General features: G+C 39.2%; 1 protein-coding gene and 1 long non-coding RNA gene across 3 annotated transcripts in view; both read right to left on the bottom strand.

Annotated features, from left to right (window-relative positions):
* The window catches only part of LOC127536536 (uncharacterized), a 29,483-nt gene extending 23,120 nt beyond the window's left edge, over positions 1-6,363 (bottom strand). Inside the window, exons 1-2 of the long non-coding RNA XR_007945559.1 lie at positions 6,289-6,363; positions 4,342-4,470 (exon numbers count right to left, since the gene is read on the bottom strand). This is a non-coding gene — a long non-coding RNA (uncharacterized LOC127536536). The remainder of the gene's footprint in view (positions 1-4,341; positions 4,471-6,288) is intronic.
* Positions 6,364-6,772: 409 nt separating this feature from the next.
* ndufaf6 (NADH:ubiquinone oxidoreductase complex assembly factor 6) lies at positions 6,773-24,543 on the bottom strand. 2 transcript variants are annotated; one of them, XM_022211904.2, is made up of 9 exons: positions 24,162-24,543; positions 23,269-23,368; positions 22,921-23,043; positions 22,570-22,626; positions 22,050-22,152; positions 20,487-20,620; positions 17,818-17,919; positions 12,319-12,375; positions 6,773-9,693 (listed from the first exon to the last, which is right to left on the bottom strand). In XM_022211904.2, exons 1-9 carry the CDS (start codon positions 24,350-24,352, stop codon positions 9,565-9,567), a joined length of 996 nt encoding a protein of 331 aa, XP_022067596.1. In that variant the 5' UTR covers positions 24,353-24,543; the 3' UTR covers positions 6,773-9,564. The 2 variants fall into 2 exon arrangements, with proteins under 2 accessions (XP_022067596.1, XP_022067598.1); XM_022211906.2 differs by having other exon boundaries at positions 9,173-9,693; positions 23,265-23,368; positions 24,162-24,303.
* Positions 24,544-24,616: the final 73 nt, after the last annotated feature.

Here is a 24,616-nt window from a genome sequence, read left to right as displayed (position 1 = left end):
AGTGTATGCACAAATCATCCAAAACAGCAGAATCGAGCAAAAAACTGAAGCAGCAGCACTTTGAATCCCACCTAAATTACATGAGAAACAGTCTTCAGGGAGTTCATCAATCCTGCTGGTTTCTATAGTTTCTGATGGCTGTGTAAGAATTATTCACATTGGAACAATGTATTTGTAATGTAAATTTGAATTTTCCCCTACATAAGAGAAAATAGCATGCAGAGTATCATAAATATTACACTGAATAATAAAGGTGAAGTGACAATTTCACCTCACAGTTTTCCACCATAATGCCATTTCCTATCACATACTTTAATCAGCATAAAATAATCAGAATTAGGAAGAAAATTACCGAAACAAAAACAAGCACAATGCAAGTGCTGGACCAAAAAGATGATAAGATGGCAGACATTATGTCTGACAAAGATCTTAACGGTAAGAACAAAGCAGTTATATAATCACTGTGCAGCATTACAACTATTTACATCTTATTCAGCCACGGACAGTATTTGCGAATTTCCAAAGTATTTGCTTGAAAGTCTGTAAATCCTTTAAAGTTTGTTATATTGCTGCGCAATTATGGTCTAAAGTGTTCTCCGATTTTCACACATTCAAAAAAGCAGATAAGGAGAACCCAGTGAAACAAATAAGAAAACAAATATATGTGGTCCTTTATATTTTAAGAAAAATGAAACAATATTACCTAAAGAATGGGATTTCTACCGCTAAGATTAGCAATTCATTTGGAGGTGAAATTATAATCACGTTTTCAATCAGTGGGATGGCAATCAGGTGTGATTGTTCATTTAAAGAGCAGCAGTCAATCAAAGTCTGTTCTTCACGTGTGGATGTGCATCATGACAGGAATAAAACAGACTTCGAAGAACCTCAGAAAAAGAGCTGTTAAAGGTCATCACGCTGGAAAAGGTTACAAAATCACCTCAGTTCTGCAAATGATGAAAATACATTGTTACTTTCCCCAAAAGTGCTCGGCGAACAAAGATCAAGTCATGTAATGCCACAAACAGCTAAAAGCCCTTTTCACAATGGTAATGTTTTTGTGAGTTCACCATCAAGAGAACACTGAACCATGACGGTGTGCTCGGCAGGGCTGCAAGGACAAAAGGGGAACATTGCTGCCCATGCACAGGGACAAGCAAAGGCTATTGGAAACGTTTTGTGGACAGATGAGACCAAAATAGATCTTTTGTTTAGGTTTGAATGAGAAGTGTTGTGTCTGAAGAAAGGAAAACGCTCCTTTCTTACAGTGGCACATGGTGTTTCGTCAACTGAGCAAGGACTGTCCAACATCATTGATTGAAGCAATGAATTTACAAAGGAAAAGGTCAAGGCATCTGTCTATGACTGGATGTCATGAAAAAGTATGTCATGTAGCAAAAAGTTATTCTACCAAAGAATTGTTAAAGAAGAATGAAGTGGATGTTCTACAATGACCAAGTCAAAATCCTGACCTGAATTCAATGGAAATGTTGCAGAATGAAACGAAGCGAGCAGTTTATGTGATGAAACAAACCAACATCACAGAGTTGTAGTTGTTCTGTACAAAGAAATGGACTAACATTAGTCCATCCGGAGGTGCAGGACTGATCAACAGTTACTGTGAAGGAAAAATTACTCTTTTTCCTTCTAAGGAATTTTTTTGCACCTGTTAGCAGGTAGTTCTTAGCTGTTAGCTAAAGACATCATACAGGTTGCAACTGTAAACTGCAGTCAACTTAAATCATCCTATAGATCCTATGAGTCACATCAAATTATCGCACAAATTATCTTCTTTGAACCCTGTTCCTATTTACTTCTCTCAAACTAAGGCTGTGAGCACATTCAGGCCTTCTCTTCTGCTTGTATGTAAATGAGAAAGACAACTGCTGTAGGAAGAAGATATGTCAGGACTGAAGATTAGATATCGTCTAGTCTGACGTGCCTGAGCTTATAAGTGGTCCCCATGTTAGTCTGTAATCTAAATCTGGCATTCTTCCCAACCCAATACATACTCGGAGGTTAAAGAGAATCAGGAGAATTGATGCTGGCAATGCTCACATGAATGTGCTACTTCGTTGTATCACTTCTCTTGATGTCAGTAAACCTATTTCTCAACCAAAGCCATCTTAGTCTCCAGTGTCTCTCTCTGTCTGCCTTCTCATCCTCTCTCGACATCGAGGTAATTCCACAACACCGGAAACATTAAGTTGGAGTGATTGTTGCACAGAGGGATCATACCAGACACTGAATGCAAAGGTTAACATACTTTTGCCACTCACAGATATTGGATCTTTCTCCTCAGTAATATTTACTGAGTGTAAAAGCTTTGCCTTATTTGTTCAGTTGGGTTCTCATTTTCTACGTTTAGATTTGTGATAGTGTTTTAGGCCATATTCATGCAGAAATATAGAAAACTCTAAAGGACTTCAAACTATCAAGCAGTTTTTAACACTGGATAATGGTCAATATAAATAGTTTGATGTGATTACATTTTGTATTTTTAATAAATTAACAGTGTCTTGCAGAAATTTGTTTTCACGTTGACATGAAAGAGTATTTTTGTAAACTATCATCACAAAAACTAGGTAAACAGAACGGTATTCAACGTGAAAAAGGGGAAAACCCTAAAAGGGGATGAATATTTTAAGGTGCTGTATTTACTCTAATATTTGTAAGTCTGTTTCATTATTTCACCAAAGACAAACACACTTCTCACTCTACTTTTTTTCTACTTTTAACTCTTTTAAATGTATAAATAATGCATTTTCAAACCACTTCAGTCCATATGCCATAAGGACCAGTCATAGCTTAGAAATTGTACATTTTCATTTGCATTCAGTCTTATGCAACATGTCATACACTAATATTTGGTTTAACTGCTCTTCTTTCCAGTTCAGAGAATTTTTTTTTTTTTTTTTGTAATATACACATGAATGTTCTCAAGAAGCGATCAAGTGGATGTAAGTATAATACTTCCACCTCAAAGATCCATTAAAGTCCATGCAGAAACGCCTCGGTTCAAGATCTTTCTAGAGGGTGTCTGTTCAGGCATGCATACAGGTCACAGGTTACGCTATGTGGTGTGGAACGCACTGTAGTCATTATGTAAATTACCCACTTACATGCTATAGAACAACATAATTAGTACATCGTTATTCATATCAGTAGCATCATTAGCATACTAGCATGTCTGACACAAAATGTGTTCAGATGACCTCAGAATATCTTCTGAACTTGTGCATAAGTACCGCCTACGTCTTTGCTCTGGAAAAGTGGGCATTCATCAAATATTCATACAAACACTTGTACAAAGCAGACAATGTTAAACCCCACATTTTCTGCATCCAACCATCTCAGGCATGGATAAGCTCCTTTTCATGAGGAATCATCTCCATAACGCAAACAGCGCTGTCTGAGGGGTTCAGGTTGTTTTAAAGAGGTTTAGTAATGAAAGGAAAAGTGTTGGCCCACCAGCTTGAGTTGACTCAGCCCTGCAAGTAGCAACGTGGGCTTTGTTGCCCTGCATCTTGCCTCTCAGGTTACATCCTGATTTTCCTAACTTGTTGCAGCAGGGGACAGCTACGACACGGACAATGGAGGAAGTTAGCATGTTTTTGCTTTTTGAATGGTCAGTTTTGACCAGATCATCACCATTTCTATATCTGAACAAGAAACTGAACAAATGTTTTCAAAGCTATATGGAAATCTAACATTTTGGCATTCAAATCTATACAAATGTCTCTCTCCAGGTATTGAAAAAAGCCCTAAAAACTAATTTCCGTGTTTCAAAATGTTTCTTTCTTTGTTTCTGCCTTAAAATAGTGTAAATGTATCTCTCCACTGTCGCCTCCTCTGTAATGTGTACATCTATGAAGTCCTTGATTCTTTCTTTACTCTGTCCTCCCCACCTGCTCAAGCACACCAGCTCAACTATGACTCTAGTCAAACACCATTAATCTCTATGCCACACAATGGAAATTTTTAGTACTGGAAACATTCCAAACAGACAGTAGCAATGCATACGTAGACAGGATTGGCTCCTGAGTCTGAGTCTGAATCTGTGTTTTTGAGACGGTCATCGACAGACTGCAGTTTCAGGTCAAAAATTCTCAGCCATGGCATTGAATATTTCACTCATGATAGATTTTTCATCTATATAATACCATATAATCATGTTAACAAGGTAAATAAAAGAACTTGCCATAAACCAGAGGGGGTCTTTAATATTGCTATGGGTCATATGGAGTCATATTTCACAGCTTGTAAACTATGTATTTTGATCGTCATGTCGAATGTGGAATTTGATGGAATTTAGTTATTAAGCCCAACTGTTAGACTAACCTTCCACAGTTTCCGTCGGCTGTCATAGTTGCTCATGTAATGCACTCCTTGCAGGGTGGTTGAGATTCTCCCTTTACAGGAAATTGCTGGGGCTGGATTGCAAGAAAAGCCTTGATAACTCCATTTTTCCTGAAATGCAAAGAGATGAACAGTTATTGTTCTCCTATAACAGACTAGAACTGAACATCAGTCAGAAGTAAGACAGTAAAGCGCAATTCTCCCTGTAGAAAAGACGCAAATATAACAATCTATCAGAAAGGACACAATCTGTACACTGAATGTTAAGTCTATCTGATTAAGATTATAATTGTTTTGATGCATTGCTGTTCTACCAACTGGAGGATTGTACATATTACTGGTCAGAAATGCATCTAAAAAAAAAGTCATGTGTAATACTATGAGATCAGAGTTGATCATAAAAAACAGAGCAAACATGTTGTTTACAGACACACAATTGTGACAATTTTTAGCAATCAAATCAAAATTTTACTTTGTCCAGGTGTAAATGGCTTCTTTTTGTATTCTAAATAATTTTTTTCTCCCTTATTTTCAGGGTTCTTTTCTTATTAACTGAAATTGGACAAAATGCAATATTGTTGAGTGCTGGGCAATTCTCAAATTGCAGTTTAATCATTTGAGTTAAAGGCTTCATATAAATTTAGCAATTCCCTTTTCATCAGTGTTAAGATACCTATTATTTTCTCTTATGTGCAAGAGCATACGATTTGTGATTGCTAGAATGTACAGTAGTAGTGAGCTGCCTTGGGACTTATATTTTCTCTTCACCGTATGAGCTACACCCTCAAGTAAATTTCAAGTCTTTAATTCTTTTCCAGCCATTGGGCTCTTGTCACATGTATTCTGGATATGTACCTGTGTGTGTGGCGAACTAGGTTGGGAATTTACAGTCACATGCATGCATCATCTTATGTAATTTTCATGATGACGTAATTCTTAGTTTATGACTCACTGCCTGCAAAACTAATGATATTCACTTCAGAATCAGGTGTGCAGTACGTATACGTCTTCTGTAGACTCTTGAGTCTCGTCTGGCATGAAAAGTCAAGTGTATGAAAGCACTCTGAGTCATAGGTGGACTTAATTAATATATGAATAATTTTCTAATCAGGATTACATAAATATTCCTTCCACATTCGCCTTGTGGTGTACAAATTATTCCGTGGCACCAAGGGGTCACTTGATGCCTGATACACTATACTATACGCTAAATACTTACAAGCTCATTTTCAAACCAACTTAACTCAAACACGTTTAACATGTTCACACTCACAGCAGCTGCTCTGGAGTCAAAGGCTCACTGACGTTTGTTAGATGACTCCAAATGGTCTAAGAGCTGCTGTCAGACCATTTAAAAAAACAAACATTTGTTTAGGTGAAAAGGCAAAAAACATCCAATGACAGGTGAAAGTCATGGATTTAGAAGTGAATTTTTGGTACTAAAATTCTAGGTATTCAGTTAGCTAGTTTCACTGATTCACTGCCCAAACTAATATTTGTTTTTCACTAAATAGTGGATCCATTCATCTCTTCAGGTGCCCCTAAGCCCAAGACAGTTTTTTTCCTTTAATTCCACCGAAAAAAAAACATGATAATTTCCTCTTAAGTTGAGCTCCAGGTGTATAACTGCATGGTAGAAATGAAAAACCTTGGCCTCTATTGATAGGAGACACTTGGGAAAGTTTTGAAATCTAAGATTCTCTGTCCTGAGTGAGATTTTAAAAAATCTAGTGAAAACAGCAAAAACAAAAACAAAACCGAGAAGGTAGTGTCTACAGGCCACGGATACGTCACTTTCCATTTGCCAGACAGATACGGACCCGTACGCGAGTCTCGCGAGTCAAAAAGCTGCTAACCACTGCAAACTGTTGAAAGGTAAGCAAATGTTAAGGTTAAGGTTAGTGTTTGGGTCAGGTTTAGGGTCCGTACCTGTAGTACCGATGCTACGGGTCCGTACCGCTAGCGTCTACCGGGAGTCACGTGATCAGATCTCGCGTATCTGATTGGCAAGTGCCGTATCCGTAGTCCACAGGCTACGGGTACGGGTCCGTACCTCTAGCAACAACCAACTGAGAAACAAACAAACAAAAAGCTTTAAAGATCTGGCTCCTACCCTAGCTCCCTTCAGGGGTGATAATTGCCTTACAGGGCTTTAGAAATGATTCCTCTTCTAAAAAGTCTCAATGGCACTTTTGTAAGCTCTTGTTCTTCAAACATAAAATCTTAATTTCAAAATGAACTCTTGGTGTCTGATAAATGTAGTTAAAAAGTACAATATTTCCTACTGAAATGTAATGAAGTAAATATTTAAACTGGCAGGAAACAGAAATAATCAAGTAACACAGACTACAGGTACCTAAAATAACAACACTTTATATCAGAGGACCAAAGAAGCTGTACCAGACAGGTCAGATAAGAAACAGTCCCAAATGATCTTTTATTTAAAGATGCTGGTGGTACTTTATCCTACAGAAACGATTTGCCGTTGTGTTTCAGTTTCCAGAGCTGCGATTGGTCCCAAAGTTCTGGAGGTTTTCCGGTCACAGCGTGACGTAAAATTGACTCGGACCAGCTCCTTTCTTTCTGTTTAGGGCTCTGTTTGGTTGTATAACAGCAGCAGAAGACCGGATTCATCTGATAAAGGGACTCTAACTCTCAGACAGTTTGAACATACCGAGCTATTTTGTGCAGTAGCAAACTTCAAACAGTTCTCCGCAGGGGCACTTTGTATCGAGCCTATTCAAAGATGAAATGTTTCTTATTTGATACTGTCTGCCGCTTGAGTGAATATCTTCTGTCTCATTATCTCTGGAGATTCTGATCTTTCTATTGATCGTTTCTCTCCTCTCAGTGGTCCCATGGGCCTCCAGAACTTTAGAACAAATCATATCAAAGCTCTCTGCTATATTTTCCACTATAGCAACTCTGTGTTTGATGAACAGAGGAGACAATTACAGCGTAAATTTTCTTTTTATAATTTCAGAACTGAAGATTCACATTTAGGAGCCGAGTACGCTGTAAAAATTGCAGAATGTATGGATAAGAGACTTTCTCATGTTACCATAGCAACCATTATGGTTGTACAGCAGCTTTTCCACCAGACGTTCCCATCTCTCCTCTATCTTCTTCTTGTTCCTCTCATTATTCCACTGTAACCAAAAAATGTAACGGATAATATGAGCTTGTTATAACATGGGTCTTATTTCTATAGTTCTTCCATTAAAAGCAGTGAGATATTCAAGTTGTGTCCCCCTAAAATTCAGCAATTCAAGACCTTTTCAAGCTGATTTGGACATTATCAAAGACCAGGCAGTGAACCTGCACCCTCAAAACATTAATCTTTTCTCAAATCAAAAAATTAAACTGTGATGGAAGAAGGGTGAGAAGGCAGCTTGTGTGCTCTGAAGTCAGACAAATGGGTTAAACCAGCAGGTGTTCAGCTGTCAGCAGCTCAGGAACTATGACCAGAACGCTCCCCCTGCCTTATGAAGAATGGACATGTTCGTATTAAGCTAACACAGAATGAGTTTTACTGTTAAAATACGACGTACTGCAGGCGGATGTACGAGAACTGAACTAACACAAACGGCGCAGAGAAGTGAATTCTGTACATCTCAGATTTGTAGATGAGGTGTCCTGAAGCTAACACACAAATAGGAGATGTGCATGTGTGAAAAAACATGAATGAATGAACCATTTGGGCATGACAAAACAGGCAACATAACACAACCAACACCGAGGACAGTCATTTATCAATGTTTACCAGCTGCATGGTTTCCTGACTTTGCTGCAGTGAAGATAAAGCCCCGCTATACAACACATCCTGCACGTGTTTCTGTAATTAAATATCATACACTTTGGCCCTCATGGTTGTACTGTAATAAAGACAGAGCAATCTCCCTCATTTTTCCTGTTCAATGCACATACAGAGCAAGTTGTGTCAGCAGCACAATGCTGTGAGGTTTAGCAACCATTCTCTGGACAAGTACTACAGAATGAGAAGTCTGCTTGCTGCATGTATTCGGTCCATGTCAAAGCAAAGATGTTGGTGTGTAACCTGCGATAAGCGTGAACTATGGACAGTTTGTGTGATCTTTCAGGTAAGTTTGCCCGAATTCAAAGCGCATTTAGATGGTTCAGATGTACCAGACAGACTCCCTCCCGCTGCTTTTCCCTTTGCTCAAGTATTAACGTACACAGGACAGGTTTGTGCATGAATATAAGACTATTTTTTGCAACAGACACACATAATGGACAGCCAGTGACTGTCAGGAGATACTGAATTTCACAAAAACTAGTGGATCACATTTGCACGCTGCATTTAAGGGATGCCATTTTTACAGATCTGAGGAGCTACAGCTGGATTTATAGTGAGGTAAGAGACCCTACAGTGGCTGCATGCATAGGATGTGAGGTTACACCAGAAGTTCCACCACAGTGATCAAACTACAAACCTTCTGCTCACCCTGTTTGTGCTCTCCGTGTAAATGAATGAACAGAAACGAGGTGATTACTCAGTGGTTGCCTCTCATTCAGTGACTAGACAGTGTGAAATACAAATTCATTACCTTGGCAGGTGCTAATTCAGTGGTAAAATGTTGATACACTGTAAATGAGAAAATATTAACGCACTTACTCTGGGGAATGACACGGCCTGATCACAAACAATAAATGAGTCCAGCGTGGCAGATCTGAAACTCAACTGTAAATATAAGCCAGGACTCCCATTAACTACTTGTGTCAACTACAGTGCAGTTTATCTTTAAAGTTATTTATTAAAGTGTTAGCTAAAACTACAAAAAAAGACCCAAGATGTAATTAACCAGGATTATAATTTAAAAGACATATGTTCAAGAATGACATTGTTTGCACATTTTCAAATAATTCATTAAATACTGTCTGATGTATGACATAATCCGCATGCCCAGCGAACTCTTCTGGCTAAATCACTGACGTTTTTACCGACCGAAGCTGCTGCTTGAACCAGAGGTCTGAAAACAACGGTCTGGATTGGCTCATGGTTTTGGTGTTTTTCTCTGAAGGCAGACTTCAGTGGCAGGACTGAGGTTCAAAATGTTTCCAAGCCTGCTTTAGGGCAGTCGACTGGCAGAAATCCCCAGAGAGGTGAAGTCTCTGGGATTTAGTCCTGCAGCTCCTAGAGGCTGCAAACAAACCGGGACGACTGGCCGAGGAGGAGAACTGAAGTCAGTAGGTCTTCTTCCAGGAGCGGATATACAGCTGGATGGGAAGGAGTGGGTTTCTGGTTTGCAGGCTTTTGTGGAAAACATCAAAATCTGCCTTCCGCACTCTCTGCAGGTAGTCCTCCAACACCACCTGCATCACACATTTTACAAGGAGTTTAAGTGAGTTTGCATCAGATTTGACTGAGTGAGATTCATCCTGGACACCCTTTGGACTATGCAGAGAAAACAAAACATTATTCTAGCTTAATGATTAGACTGATGAAAGATTAATGAATGATTATTGAATGATTAAACTTTATTCACTTATCCTAACATTGTATATGTTCAACTTCTCGTTGGAAGGGAGGGTATTTTGTTTTCTGCTAACCAATCAATAACAGGCAACATATGGACAGAACTTTCAAACAAAGAAGCTGAGGCAGTGGCTGCAAAGAGCACATTGACCACATCCTTTACATCTTTAAAGACGAATGAATGAAAATAACAGGACAAATGTTTTACTTTCTGGAGTTCCTGTAAAATTCCAAGTCCAAGAGTTATATTTCTGGCTCTGTTTTTGGTCTCCACCACCTCCTGAGAGAAACATTCAGCTCTTTTACTGCTATATATTCCACTATGTTAACCGGCTGGCCTCCAACTAGCTCAAAACATTGACCTGAAAACTTCAGACTAAAGCTGAGGCTATCATTTTCTGAAAGTTTATCACTATGATCAACTTGCAAGTACTTATCTAAGTAGTTATTAGTGTAAGCTGATCGTCAAACTTGTAGATCTGCATCCATCTCATCCATTCTTCATGAGAGTAGTGAAGTAACTAAGAAGCTATACAGAAAAATGACACCAACATTCTAATCCTACCCACAAACCTCTGACTGGTTGATCCTATCTCTGACCCCTGTGTGTCACTGAAAAAACTGGAGGTCTATCAGAGGATGCTATATTTTCCTGGAACCATAAATGTGTGCTGCTGAATTTTCCCATTTGAGCATGAAAAACAAAATTGAAGTTGTACCAAATTGGGCTAAAATTATATGCATGACTACAGCAGATACCAGTGTTTGTTAAAAATAGTTTCAGACAGTTAGGTGAACTTACAGTTGAAAGAAATGTTCGTATAACATCAAAAAGAATATTTACATTTTAGATTATATAGTATTAACATTGAAAACTTTATATTGACCTTATTGGTTCAGTCAGGTTAAATAAATGGTCCTGTGTTCAAATTAAAGAGCTCCAGTGGTTAGTCGATGTGGTTTAGCAGCTCTGCTTTGTCTTCCCTGCTGTTTCACATGACACGCATCCAAAAGTGTGATCCGTTGCGAATTAAATTTTCAGCAGGTTAAGAAACTTCAAGTGGCTTTGTCGGCTTTCTCACGTGGAGAAGCACACTGAGGTGGAAGAACTTCACGCACACACTAAGATGCTCACATATGTACAAATAACCACCCCTACACAGCGGAGGTCCACTGCAGCGTAAAATCAAGATTTTCCATTCAGGAGGGCAGAGTGCTTTCTGCTGTTCTTCTCAGCTCTGCATTGTAGTTACAGCAGGTTTCCAGCTGCACTTCATGTGTTTTAGAATAGACAAGAGCAGTCCTGTGTTTCAGGGAAGGATTTGCTGTTAAAATTATGCTCATTTATAAACTTCACTTCAAAGCTGCATAGATTTTGGTATTGCTATTATTGCACTTTCAAAATTCAGAAATTGATTGATACTGGATTACAGATAATGATGCATTTGCACATTATCAAGAAGTGCTTTTACTGCCTGGAGTTTCAGAGAATACTCTAAGATATCAACTACCAGAGTTACAGCAGACCTACTGCTGTTACTCCACAGGCTAACAAGCCTGAAAACACATTTAGTTATTGGCTTTATGCAGCTGACAGCTGAATGTATTGGGAGCATAATAAAGCATGCTGTTTGCTTCTGCTTGGTATCGTCTTGTCCTCTCAGTTCTCTGACTTGCTTCCTCCAAAAATATCCAAGAATGAAGCAAAGATCATTCAAAATACTATCCAAAATGAAGTAGTGTTTTCATATGTGACTGACAGATGAACTGACCCTTAAGTATAACTAGACAGACACAAATATAATTCTAAACATTTTCTTCTTTAAGCAGATTGTCGTAACTGTTTATAATGACTCCCTTCAAGACAGAATAATTAGATGTGTGATGTGTGTCATCTGTCTCCTTTTCTGTCAGCAGAAGCAATACTTTTCAGTTTCTATAGGCGGTTTTTAAACTTCCAAACGCGATCTTATCCAGAGCACACAGCCTAAAGAGAGAAAAGTAATAACTAATCCACATCAAGGACAGTTTGCTTTTGTTCATCTATATATCAGAGAGGAAAAATGTGAAACTTATGCTAGGTTTCTGTATTTCTTTATTACAGTTTTTCACTAACAACTTTAAGGCTCACAGATACACAATCTTAAAGTCAGATTGTTTTTTTAACTCTAACGGATGTTTGAGATGTCGATTTACCTCACGATAACAAGTGAAGAGGTTTATGTGCTTATAGTCTGGCTGGAGATGTGTTTTCTACTACTATACTCTCTCATACTCATTTGGATAAACTGACATTCACAGCTCCTAAATATTGCAGCCAGTGTTGGAAAGCTTTTCACGAGAACTCAATGAAACAATTGGACAACTGACCTTAATAATTATCCCATATATATCATAACTTTCCCCATAAATTTGTCCTTAGAGTATATTCTGATCCTGTTATTTGATGTTTGATGACTTACTGTATGAAGGAAGGCCGGAGTGGCCGCTGCTGGAACACTGTTGCTAAAAGATCGAGCCTGAAGGAGAGGAAACAATACAGACATTAAACAAATGATCAACTTGCAAGCAAAATCATCATCCATGCTAAATGTGCCGAGTGTCAACTGGTTAAAGCTGTTTAAACCTCTCCTGCTCATTCTGGATATCTAATTTAAATGTGAAACACAGCTTATATCAATTAACTCGCATTTTGTTGCACAGAGACTCTTAACCCTGATAGGTGTTTCCCCAATAATAATAATAATAATCAGGGACGGCTGGTATAAATGGGCTAACAGGGATAAGCCCTCCCAAGCAAACACAAAAAAGATGAGAAAATTATTTTTTAAATAACTTACAACAGATTGTTTTAAGTTTAGGTGAAACCAAAGGCAGCAACAGCACCAATTAGTCAAAAGAAAAACATAGAATATCTCTAAATGGCCATATTTTTTACAGCCCCAGCAGATACAGATACAGATTTCGTTCTTGTAAGTGATTGACAGGTGTCATGTCCCGCGCCCGTGATTTACTGATCATTTGGGCTAACTTCAGTCAGCCCAGAGGCCACTGACTTTTGACCAATAACAGCAAGTTAACACAGCGGTGCTGCTATTTGTGCCAGAGCTAGGAAGGAGGGAGAAAAAGTTAAGCTATGACAGGTGTTTGCATGAATGAGGTGGATTATTTGCTTTCTTGTCCATTTTCCTCAATGTCTTTGGAGGAAAAGCTGGAAGTTAAGAGACTGGGATCACATCGGCCAAATGATAACTCAACGGGACAAACGACAAAATCGTAAGTTTTGCGTTTCTTGGTTTGACAGAAAGGACTGGCTAACAGCAAGTGTAGCTAAGAATTCACTTTTCTGTTTCCCATGCTAACTTTTTGGAGGAGATACCGCATGGACTCAATAAGGAATTGTGGATTTGAAACATTTGTCGGACAAAATCAGAAAACATGAATGCAGCACAAGTCACATCGGAAAAAGCGTCAAGCTGTCCATGTTAGGAAAAGTTAACATCGCCTGTCACCTGGATGAGGGCCACTGCATCGCTGTACAGAGGCACAATGAGCTGGTGAAAAAAATAGACATTCACTATCAAGGATTGTGGACTGTATTACATTTTGTGGAGCACACGAGCTAGCTTTACGGGGGTCTGACGAATCCCCCACTTCAACCCAACGCGGCGTATTTCTGGACCTGGTTAGCCAATTTTCTTTTTTTAGACAGCAGATCACCTGTCAAACACACAAGTTGCAAAGTACACTTCCAAGACTAGCCAAAATGAGTTGCTTGATTGTATGTTAGCTGTTTATGAACAAAAAGTGACTGATGAAATATCGCAGAAGGCATTTGTGGCTATGCAAGCTGATGAGACAACCGATGTGGCATGTGTATCTGTGTGTGTGTGTGTGTGTGTGTGTGCGTGAGAGAGAGAACTAAAGTATAGTGTACCTGTAATTGATGTAACTGTGTGTATCATAGGTGATGTTAACTATTTAATTGGTATTATGCATTTGTTAGCCCACCCAACAAATTTTACCACCAGCCGCTACCGATAATAATAATAATTAAAGCTGCGAGCAGCGTTGGACGGGTCCTCGCATCCTTGCTGGTCGGCGACCCCAGGCATGTCCACCAGGCAATGCTGCAACAAAGTGTATTTCGGCTCATGGATGTAACGAGGACGGGATTCTGAGCACTCAGGTCAAATTTCAGACAGATTGGAGCATGTACAGACTGTTTTGCAGAACCTTGTGTCCATCCACCAGGTGGCACTATGTCTGTGACTGTATAGTGGTCTATGAAACTCATCAGGCCTGGACTCTGATCAAACATGTAAAGTTTGAGGTAGATTACAGCATGTACAGGGGATTTACACAAGACGTCCTGCTTCATGGCGTAACATTAAAGTTCAGTTGGCCGCCATGGCCATGCCCTTTGAGTTTTGTGCACAATTTTCCCAAATATGCAACCTGAAGGCGTTTCTTATATATTGTCCCAATTTCAGATGTTTTGGAGCTATTGCCTGTGAAAAATGAATTGTTGAAAATGATCAAAAACACCAAAAATCTGACATTTAATTCAAAATAGCGGACTTCCTGTTGGGTTTAGAGAATGACTCCAAGAGACTTTTTTGTTTGCACTGACGTGTTACATATGCATGCCAAATTTCATAGTCCTCGGTGAAAGTCTGTGTGGAGGCTATTTTTAAAAATTCTGTAGGGGGCGCTATGACACATACTGTGGATGTATTTTGGCCTATAAATGTGATCAGGACAGGACTGTGTTTAATCATGTGAGGTCTGAGGTAGATTGGAGCATGCAGAGGATAGTTAGGTAGCACTTGATGTTTCATGGCGAACCATCAAAATTCTGGAGGTCGCCATGTCCACACCCTTTGACTCTGCAAGAAGCCTTTGATAACTTTTGATCATAACATCGTGTTGTATATCCTGGCAAAATTTCAGCTCTCTAGACCTTAACCCCGAGGAGGAGTTCGCTCTCAAAAATGAAAAAAATACAGAAATTTTATCCACTTAATTCAAAATGGTGGACTTCCTGTTGAGTTTAGGGGATGGCTCCAAGAGGCTTTTTTGTGTGTCCTGGTGTGCTCTATAGGCCTCCCAAATTTTGTGGATGCAGGTCAAACATGCTGCCGGGGCTGTTTATTAAACATACTGCAGGGGGCGCTATAGCACATGCCCTGCAGAGATGCATACAGTGTTATTCCTTGAGACGACTGTGATGTGTGTGTAAATTTTGGTGAGCTGTTGAACATTCTAAGCCTGTCAAAAAGTACTTTGTTTGTCACAAAAACAACGCGTTGCCACGGCAACAGCATTTCATCAAAAATCAAAATCTTCACACTGTGGTATTGTCTGGGGGTGAAGAATCAGCTGACCAATTTTCAGAATGATATGACAAAGTTTGGAGCAATGATGTGTGCAAATGTAATTTCTAAACTGCTTGTTACCAAGAGGTGGCGCTATGACTTTTTCTAAATTTTTCAGTGTGGATGTCCTCAAACTGGTTCTGGTGTCCAGCACATGAAGTTTGGGGCAGATAGGATCCTTTGCAGCTGAGATATGAACACTTCAATTTTCATGGCGAAACATGAAAGTTTGCCGTCCCGCCACAGACACGCCTTTTCATCACACGTCACCATTTTTTCTGTGCTTCATCATCAATGTGTTCAGGCTTATGTCACAACATCTGAGGTGAATCTGAGCAACAGGCTAAGAATAGTACATGAAAGTGTAAAAAATGTCAAATTCTTGATACCACAAGGTGGCGCTGTGACTGTGAATGAATCTTGCTGTATGGATGTCATCGAGGCAGGTCTGTGATCATACATGTAAAGTTTCATTCAGATCGGAGCATGTTCAGGAGAGTTAGACAGCATTTCCTGTTTCATGGCGAAGGATCAAATTTCGACAGGCCGCCACGACCACACCCTTTAACTATGGAGGAAGATTTTGATAACTTTTCCTCAGGAAGGTCTGCTGTATGTACTGGCAAAATTTCAGATCGCTCAGACTTTTCCCCTAGGAGGAGTTCATCATAGATTTTGTACAGTTAACACATGATGGCGCACTTCCTGTTGGGTGTAGAGCATGGCTGTGATTGACTTTTTTGTGTTTCCTGATGTGCTGCATATGCCTCCCAAATTTTTTAGCTCTCGGCCAAATTCCCTCCGAGTTGGCCTAATACCACTTTTTAAAATTTTGTAGGGGGCGCTATGGAGCCATTTTGTCATACACTACCACAATTCCTTTAGAATGTAAAATTTTTCACCAGTTCTGGTGTGTGTACAAATTTTCATGAGTTTTTGAGCATGTTTAGGCCCTCAAAAATGCAGTTGTTCTGAGAGACAAATAATAATAATAATAATAATAATAATAATAAACCGTAGGGTTCCAATAGGGTCCTACGGCACCGTTGGTGCCTTGGACAGCCGGTGCCCTTGCACCGCCTGTCCTCGGCACCTCGGTGCTCGGACCCTAATTAATAATGGATTAGATTTATATAGCACTTTTTGGGCACTCAAAGCGCTTCACAGTGGATCCATTATTCATTCACTCACGCATTCTCACTCTGGTGGTGGTAAGCTACATTTGTAGCCACATGATAGTCTGGGGCAGACTGACGGAAGTGTGGCTGCCAATCCGCGCCTACGTCCCTCCGACCACCACCAACATTCACACGCATTCATACACCAGTGTGAGTAGCCGCACTGGAGGCAAGGCGGGTAAAGTGTCTTGCCCAAGGACACAACAGCACATGACTGGGCGAGAGCGGGAATCGACCCGCTCTACCACCTGACCGCATTAACCTGTGCTGTGTGGTTTTCTGAAGCTAATTAGTATGACACTTTTGAGCTTGCTCATAGCCAAGACACATTATATCTATCAAGGACAAAGAAGTTCTCATTTATAATCCAGTTTTTTTACACCTAATATCATCATGTGTACTTTAGCTGTTGCTGACATCCTTAATTAGTATAAACAAAATAAAACATAAATGCTGATGAATGTGTGAGCAGCCGCTTAACGAAAAAATCTCCAAAAGTGCAAAAATAAAAAAAACTGAGGCATGTAAGTGGAGGCTAATAAATCTCCCAACTTGAATCTCATTAGCAAGTTAGTGCTAAAAGTAAAGCTGCTCCAAGGACATTTTTAATTAGCTACGTATTGAGCTAGAAAGACAGAATGTCTACACATTAACGATCACTCATGTTCATTTAAATTTACAAAACAAGGAGCCACTGAGTGGCTTAAGAGGTATTCAAGAGTGTTACACAACACGACTGCAACGGGTGTGAAAGTAATTTTATCTTGTCGGTGAATAATTTTCATAATGTCATAATTTTGGACAGCAGTTGTATGAGGCAAAAATAAGTTGCGAGCTTGTGTGACATGACTGTAATGCTGCGGCACAAACACATTTCCAGCTTCTTTCATTAATTCACGCCCTGAGAGTGTTAAGGGCTTCATGCTCAATATTTTTCTTCCTCGTTGACAAATCTCATTAAAAGAAGAATATCGACAAGGATTGCCAGGTACTGTATAGCTGGAATATTGCTCTGTGTCGGTCAGCAGAATCCCACTTTGTCTTTAAAAATCACTGAAAACCCCATCTCTTCTGAGGGTACTGAATGTGCACTCTCTCCTTTCTTCTCTTGCAAAAGAAAAAAGGAGTAATTTGCTATGCACTTTGTGTGTCACGCACCTGCAGCCTTGTGGAACTTGTGTCAGCTGGTGGATGGAACTGAGGGTTGAGAACATTTTCCCTGAAAGCAATTCTTTAATCTACTGTGCCTTGGTTTTGACAAAAGTGTCGGCCAAGTGAATATAAACCTCTGTATGCATTTAAATACCTACAACCAGGATCCAGAAACTGGTATGTAACAGAATAAATCCTAATTACTTTCCAATGACAGGTTAAACGGTCACATACGTATGATCTTGGTACATACGTGTTGCAGGTGCACATGAGCCTGACTGGCGATGTCATACACAACATCCCGAATGTTCTGCTCCCGACTGCCACGGATGAAGTCCTCCTGAGAAGCTCCATGCTGGAGAAACACACGATAACGAAACCCATGATGTCTGTGTTTCGAGGTCATAGCTATAATATCAATTAAGCAGCACAGCTCATCTCTGTAGTTCAGCTAACCCACTTCACACCCTGGCCAAGTGTTTTCTTTAATCCGTTTAAAAAGAAAGTTAAACTGCACCAATTGTGGTCTGGTGCGACAGTAATGAAGTGTGACATTATGCCATGGGGGATGCCACCCCTGCACTGATACTTGAACCAACCCACACTGCAGGGTAAGACCTTTGTTTTTTGAAAATCTTTAATGGAAAATAATTTAACTTAGCTAGTAAGTTGAAAGATCAGAGCGGACTAGGAAGAAATGTCTCATTCCAGTGATTGAGTGTTGACTCCTGCTGTTTTTTTCTCATATCCAATAGTAGTTTGGAACATTGGTGCATATTTATAGACTATACTGATTTGCTTCATTGCTTTGAATGCACAGCATAGCAAACAATAGGTTCCATCTGAAACGCATGAATTGCATCTTGTTGTTTAAACTGTATTTTAACCCGTATACTGCACATACTGATTCTGTTTCAAACATGATTTTTCACAGAAATTGCTTCAAAATGAATAAAGTTTTAACTTTTCTCTAAGAGGCTTGATTGAGTCATTGGATTTCTGCTCTTTGCGGTTTACCCCATGAAGAGAGAGCAATTTCATAAATTACCAACGCTCCTGCTAATGTTGAGATTGGGGTCAAGTTGTGTCTAATCAAAACCTTCCAAATTCCTCTGAGTGCCTGAATGATTAAAAAACAACACACGTACACACACATATTCAAGAAATTAGCTCCAGTAGTGATGCTTTCAGGTGCTTCTTGTCACCTTGTAAAGTTGGAAACTGTACTTTGCAACCAGACTATTTCACAATAATGGTGAAAAAAAAGTGTCTAAGTGCTGCAGTGACTGTTTATTCTCATGATTTGCATATGCATAAATTCATTTTCATTTTTTCTTAGTTATCACAATTTCCCTCAGCCCTAAAATGCAGCATATTTTGTCTAAGCGAAAGTTCAAAAGCCAAAATATTCAACTTGGAACCAAACATGCGGGCTCAAATTCTCACTCCCACTGAAATTCTGACTCAGATCATAATATTTAATAAAATAATACCAATATGATTTTGGATTCTTGCATACTGTTCAGGTCTACTTCACACTGTGTCTAAAAGTGGCCAATTATTCATTGTCAGTTGTTGTATATTTTAAAGCACATTAACTCTAAGACTGTTAAAGACCTTTTTAATGCCACACAAAATGCAGCTTCATGTCTCTTTCATGATTAAATCAGTTGCATCAATAGGGCTTACAATCATTTATGCATTGAGATAAGATGCATTCAATCTAATTCACATTTTTTTCCAAAACCTTGGCTTGTCTGTTTGATGGTTTCATAACATTTAACTGATATTTGTGCCATGGCAAAAAAGTCGATGTCAGTGAATGAAGGATGGGCAAAATATTCATAGTTGATGGTGTGACTGCACATTTAATCTGCAAAAATGTAAACTTCCTTGCTCGAATTTTGCTCATTTTTTATTCATGTGGCTCTTGAATGCAATTCTCACAACACCAGAATCCTGCTTCTCCCAAGAAAAGAAATTACAGGTTCTTTCTAGTGATAAAAGTAACTGTAAATGAATACACTGATGTACAAACTATGAAATTTAACTACATTCAGGAAAGTAAATGTTAGATGAAGTAGCCCGATTTAAAAGAAATTAAAAAAAGATGAGGAAACACAAGTGAAATAAACAGAATATTCAAGTTGAAAATTAGAAATTACCAGTGAGCAATTCAATGAAGGGGTGGTTTTGTTGCTGTGAACTGATTATGCAAATAAATGTGGCTCTTCAGTGGGCTTATCTTATCCCTCCTCAGCTTGTACTTTTTCCCATTATGAGAATGAATGATTAGTTAGGTATCAGAATAATGTACTCCGTATGTTTTCTGTCTGACAGAGGCAAATGACCGTCTGTTAACAAAGAAAATATTAAATGTAATCTTAACAGTCCATGTAGATAAGCTGACTGGATGAAGAACATGAGCTAAAGGGTTCCTCTGCATGAGCGAAAGGTATTTCAGCAAAACACCAGAGCCCCCTTCAGGCAGCAGAGCAGAGGTGAAGCGAGGTGAGACCGCTCAGAAGGTCTCAGATCAGAAGCATTTTATTTTCAGCTAAAGGGCAGAGCAGACATGCTTCAAACAGCAGCACAGGGAATACACCATCTCTTCCCCTCCTCTAACAGCTTGTTGCTCTCTCCGTGTTTGACGGATGGCCAAACTGAAGGGTTGAAACCTGTTTGCGTGTCATTAGTTTATCTGCAGTGTGTGTTTATCTCCGGCAGGCGGGTTTAGATCTGAGGCTGTCTGTGTTTTCTAACTGGATGCTTTTAACTTGACTTCATTCAGTGTTGATCATCCTGAGATTGAGATGTGTCACCTTCCTGAGTTTCATCAAATTCTGATCAGCTGAGCAGACATTTCAGTAAACTTCTTCCTCAGTTCTCAACAGTTGATGTCACTGTGAATCCTCAACTCACCAGCATGCAGATGTCCATGGGCAGGTAGACTTTCCGCCGGCTGCTGTGATAAGGAGTAGCTCTGAGACACGTTACGATTCCTTTAGCTTTGCCAATGTGACTCGCTGCGTGGTCTGCATGGACGTTTTTAACGCCTGCAAAGACAAACACACACACAGTTTGGCATTATTTACCTAACTCAATTTCTCTGTTGAAGTTATTCACACTTTCTCTGTAATTCTCACTGCTTGAAGCAAAATTAAGTTTTTGTTTTGAAAATAATACAGTGTGGGGCACTGGCATTGCAAGTAGCGTTACTTGTATTTTCTTGAGCAATTCTAAAGTGACAAGCTCAGTGGAGCTTTCTGTGAGGGTCTGAAATAAAACTAAGAATCAGTACATGGCCAGCAGCACATTAGTACCTTTACATGATCATGACATCATATACTATTCTTTAGTGCGGTCTGTAAACACTAGTTCGCTGCTTGATAACTAAACAAATGAAATAAACTACTTTTGCCATGTTGGGGTCCCATAGCTTACTGCACGTCTCTTGGATAAATTCAGTGACATGAAGCTTCCGTTAATGGAGAGTTACTGCTAGCGTAGCTCTTGACTTTCCAAGCAGCTTGCTTAACACTGATAACTAATCGCTGGATGATTTGAAAAAAGCAAAAAAAGAATCTACATTACTTCTGGAACCAGAAAACTTCTACAGGTCTTAGCACACATGGAATGTCTTCATAACAAGTAGTGTTTGGGCTCAGCCTCAGTCTCAATCCTTCAAACTGAGTGTCTTTAAAAAGAATCTCACCTGATACTCATCTCACTGTTGGTGATGTATGTATCAGACAATCTGAAGCTACCGCCATTTAAATTGGGCACATCTTACTTTTTTTTAGCTACTTAACCAACAATTTGGTTCAAAAAGTTCAACTGGAAAGATTTAACTCCTGATACAAATAGGATATCTCTCTTTGCTGGAGTTGTTGGGAATACAGAAACATTCTGAGGCTGTAGCACAAAGTTATAAGACGATTATTCACGACCTCATAAACAACCTGTGGATGACTGACTGCAGAGACCACAGAGCCCCACCGATGGTCCAATTATATTTAAGCCTGCTTTCAACACATGGAATTGTTATTGTGATTTTAAACAGTGCAAATGCCAGCTAAAATGAGAAGTTGCACCCTGTACATTTTATCTTTGCGAACAAGAGAAAGAGGAGAAATAACAGATTTGTTAAGCTAGGAAGCAAAAACAGTCAATCACTGGTGTGACCAAATCATTTTTCATGTTTACGCGTTCTTTCTTTTTATATTATGTCTAGTGAAGTGCTGCAGCGTACAGCCCAGTTATCATTAAGAAATGCAGCAGCCACAAGAGCTGAGTGCGGTTAGAACGCACAGAAAAGAAACAAACAGATTATGATTGGCTTTTTTCTTTTTGAAGTTGATGCCGATTCATTAAAGTATGCCTGGGATTGGTCTTGAAACAAATTGTTAGATTAGCTTGGGACGTCTCCAACTTACAATCATTTTCATTTATGCTTCAGCTATTAGCAGCTTTGTCTGTCCTTACCTAAACACTCCAGCAGCAGGTATATCAAGGAGGACTGTGTGTTCTCTGAATATGCCTCTAATTCCTGAAGGTTTCTGTAGGCTCTATCATCCAGATCCTTTTCCTGGTGAAGCAGACAGATTGGATGATTGTTAACTTTGAAAGTCATTATTTATTGAATTAATTACAATAAACAAATAGATCCTGAAATTAAAGCCCTGTTTACTGTACTTGTGATGATCACAGGTTGCAAATGTCTATGGTTTGTGAAATTAATTATTGCCTCAAGAAGGTCATCAAACAATGCAGGAATTCATCAAGAAGTTAGACAAAGTACTAAAATATTTTAGGCAGCACAGTTATTCCGTATAACAGAATCACAAATTATCTGCATGCAAAGACAAGTGTAGAATGTTTCATTTATATTTTTTTCACTGAGTAATTATTTCTAAATTGTCAATCAATGGCATCGCTGACAACAAAATATAGCATGAGCACAAGTTTCCTAATCATCATCTTAACTAGAAACAATGTGTCTTACTCTCTCTGTTATGATCCTCAGCAGCCATCTTTTGGTCAGGTCATGTGTCCTCACTGCCTGTGAGACATCATCCAAACTGTTAATGAGCTGATGTGCAACAGTTACTGAACTTGCTGTGAATCAGCTAACCACAAAGCTGAGGAACCAAAACACCAAAATAGACTGCAGAGCACACAACTCAAATGAGACATCCAACACCTAACAATTGTTTACATAACAATAAAACATTTCAAAAGTACAGCTGAGGACACTGCTCATGTTCTCAGAATTTTCCGGAAATGTATCAAGAGCTTATAGACAACAGAAGTGTAAGACATTTAATAATTCTGAACTCTGTAGGCTGATATTTACCCTCCAAAGCTCCAAACTGACTGGTTGGTTTGGAGGCTCATCCCTGTAGATTTCTTCTATGGCTGCCTTCCAGAACTGCATTCGCATTAAACCAATGGTTTTCTGGGAAACTGAGTCCTTCACCTTATGGGAAAACAAATATAGGATGTCCAAAATTTAGAGTTTTTTTGAAACCCCTTTATTTTTACTTAACATTATTTGTGTTATTATTATTGCAGCAACAGGAGCAGCAGCACTTTCAGGAGTAATGGTGCAGTAGCAGCAGTGAGAGTGACTCCTGCAGTGAAATGTTAACAGCAGTATTATCGGTAATCACTTCCCATCCAACATGACTGTAGGAATACCTGCCTGTGCCAGCTCCACATTAAAGGCTCTTAGAGCCAGAGAGGAGCGCCGTGCCTCCAACGGGAGGAGGAGCGAAGACATGAAGCCTTCATAGTCTCTGGACCTGAGGAAGTAAGAGGAGGGAGGAAAGAGAAAGATGCCAACAACGTGAGAGTGAAGAGACGTAGCAGATCTAATTCTCTTCAAGTTGTAAATGCACTTCTTTCTGTATTTTTAAAATGTTTTCATACTTTCATTCAAAAACTTTCATTACTCTGCCACATGTGCACAACATTTTGACAACATTTTAATATGCTTGAGGTTAACAAAACTATTAAATAGGTACAATAGTCAAGAGTCCATCCAACATTTTCAAACAGAGACAAAAAAAACATGAGAGGAAACACCAAAAAATATCCACATCAGCCACCACCCTATTTTCTTACAACAGTTTTAAGTATGTTTGAGACTTACTGAAGTGTTTGTAAAACAGATGTTTTCATTTTCCCCAAAAATATTTTTATTACTGGTCAAATATACACAACCAAGACACTGTTCTTTCCTTCAAACATACTTTTTAGGGGCTGCAACAATGAGTGCAGGATTTGTCAGCCGATATGAAGAGTGAACACAAATTATTTTACCAGTATGCCAGGCTTTCAAAGTACGTTCACTGCTGTTTTAAAATATTGCATTACTCAATATTTGAATGTATGTTGGTGTGGAAAATGTCCCCTTACAAAACCTAGGCTGAACTAAATTTGAGGGTTATCATTGTATAGAACTACTATAGCTTTTAAAATGAGGGGACATACGAGGGATTTTCTCAGCCTGAACTCAGCTTCTGTTCTGTAACTAACTAACTAGCTAGCTAGCTGGCTGGCTAGCTTGTGTTAGCATTGAGTGTAGAGACCCACCTGACCAAGTCCAGACAGTACTTTTCACTGTGTTGTGGGTCTACTGTTGCATTAGCTGAAGCTCTCACACTCTGAATTTCAGCCGCCCGTTGGATACAAACACTATTCGGGGACATCGTTCTGTAAAGACCGTGAATCAGCGAGGTTTTACTGCTTAATAATCCAGATTTAGCACTGATGCAAGCTGCCATGTTCCCCTTGGACCCTTTCCTTGTGTTACATCAAAACATTCCCCCGCACACCCGACACCGAGAGACTTTACATTTCTCTCAATTTGACTAATTTGGCTCGCTAATTGCTTAATAACATAACAGAGCCAGAAACTATGACAAAAAAACCCGAATAAAACAGGAAATGTGGTAAATGTTACGTTAGAATCACAAGAAACCACTAGGTCAAGCGTACTATTGTTGGCGACAACTGTACCGGAACTGGACTCTACTGCCAAAATAAGG

The sequence above is a fragment of the Acanthochromis polyacanthus genome, chromosome 12 (assembly GCF_021347895.1).
Source record: "Acanthochromis polyacanthus isolate Apoly-LR-REF ecotype Palm Island chromosome 12, KAUST_Apoly_ChrSc, whole genome shotgun sequence".
Taxonomy (NCBI): domain Eukaryota; kingdom Metazoa; phylum Chordata; class Actinopteri; family Pomacentridae; genus Acanthochromis; species Acanthochromis polyacanthus.
The sequence above is the reverse complement of the archived record's forward strand: the minus strand, read 5'-3'. Positions and strand labels throughout refer to the sequence as shown.

Coding starts and splice junctions, on each gene's coding strand:
- ndufaf6 (XM_022211904.2), bottom strand. CDS start 24,352: ATGGCAGCTTGCATCAGTGCTAAATCTGGATTATTAAGCAGTAAAACC. Junction 22,627..22,920: donor TCAGTTTGGAGCTTTGGAGG/GTAAATATCAGC, acceptor GATGTCTCACAG/GCAGTGAGGACACATGACCT. Junction 9,694..12,318: donor CTCCGGCCTTCCTTCATACA/GTAAGTCATCAA, acceptor TGTGTGATGCAG/GTGGTGTTGGAGGACTACCT.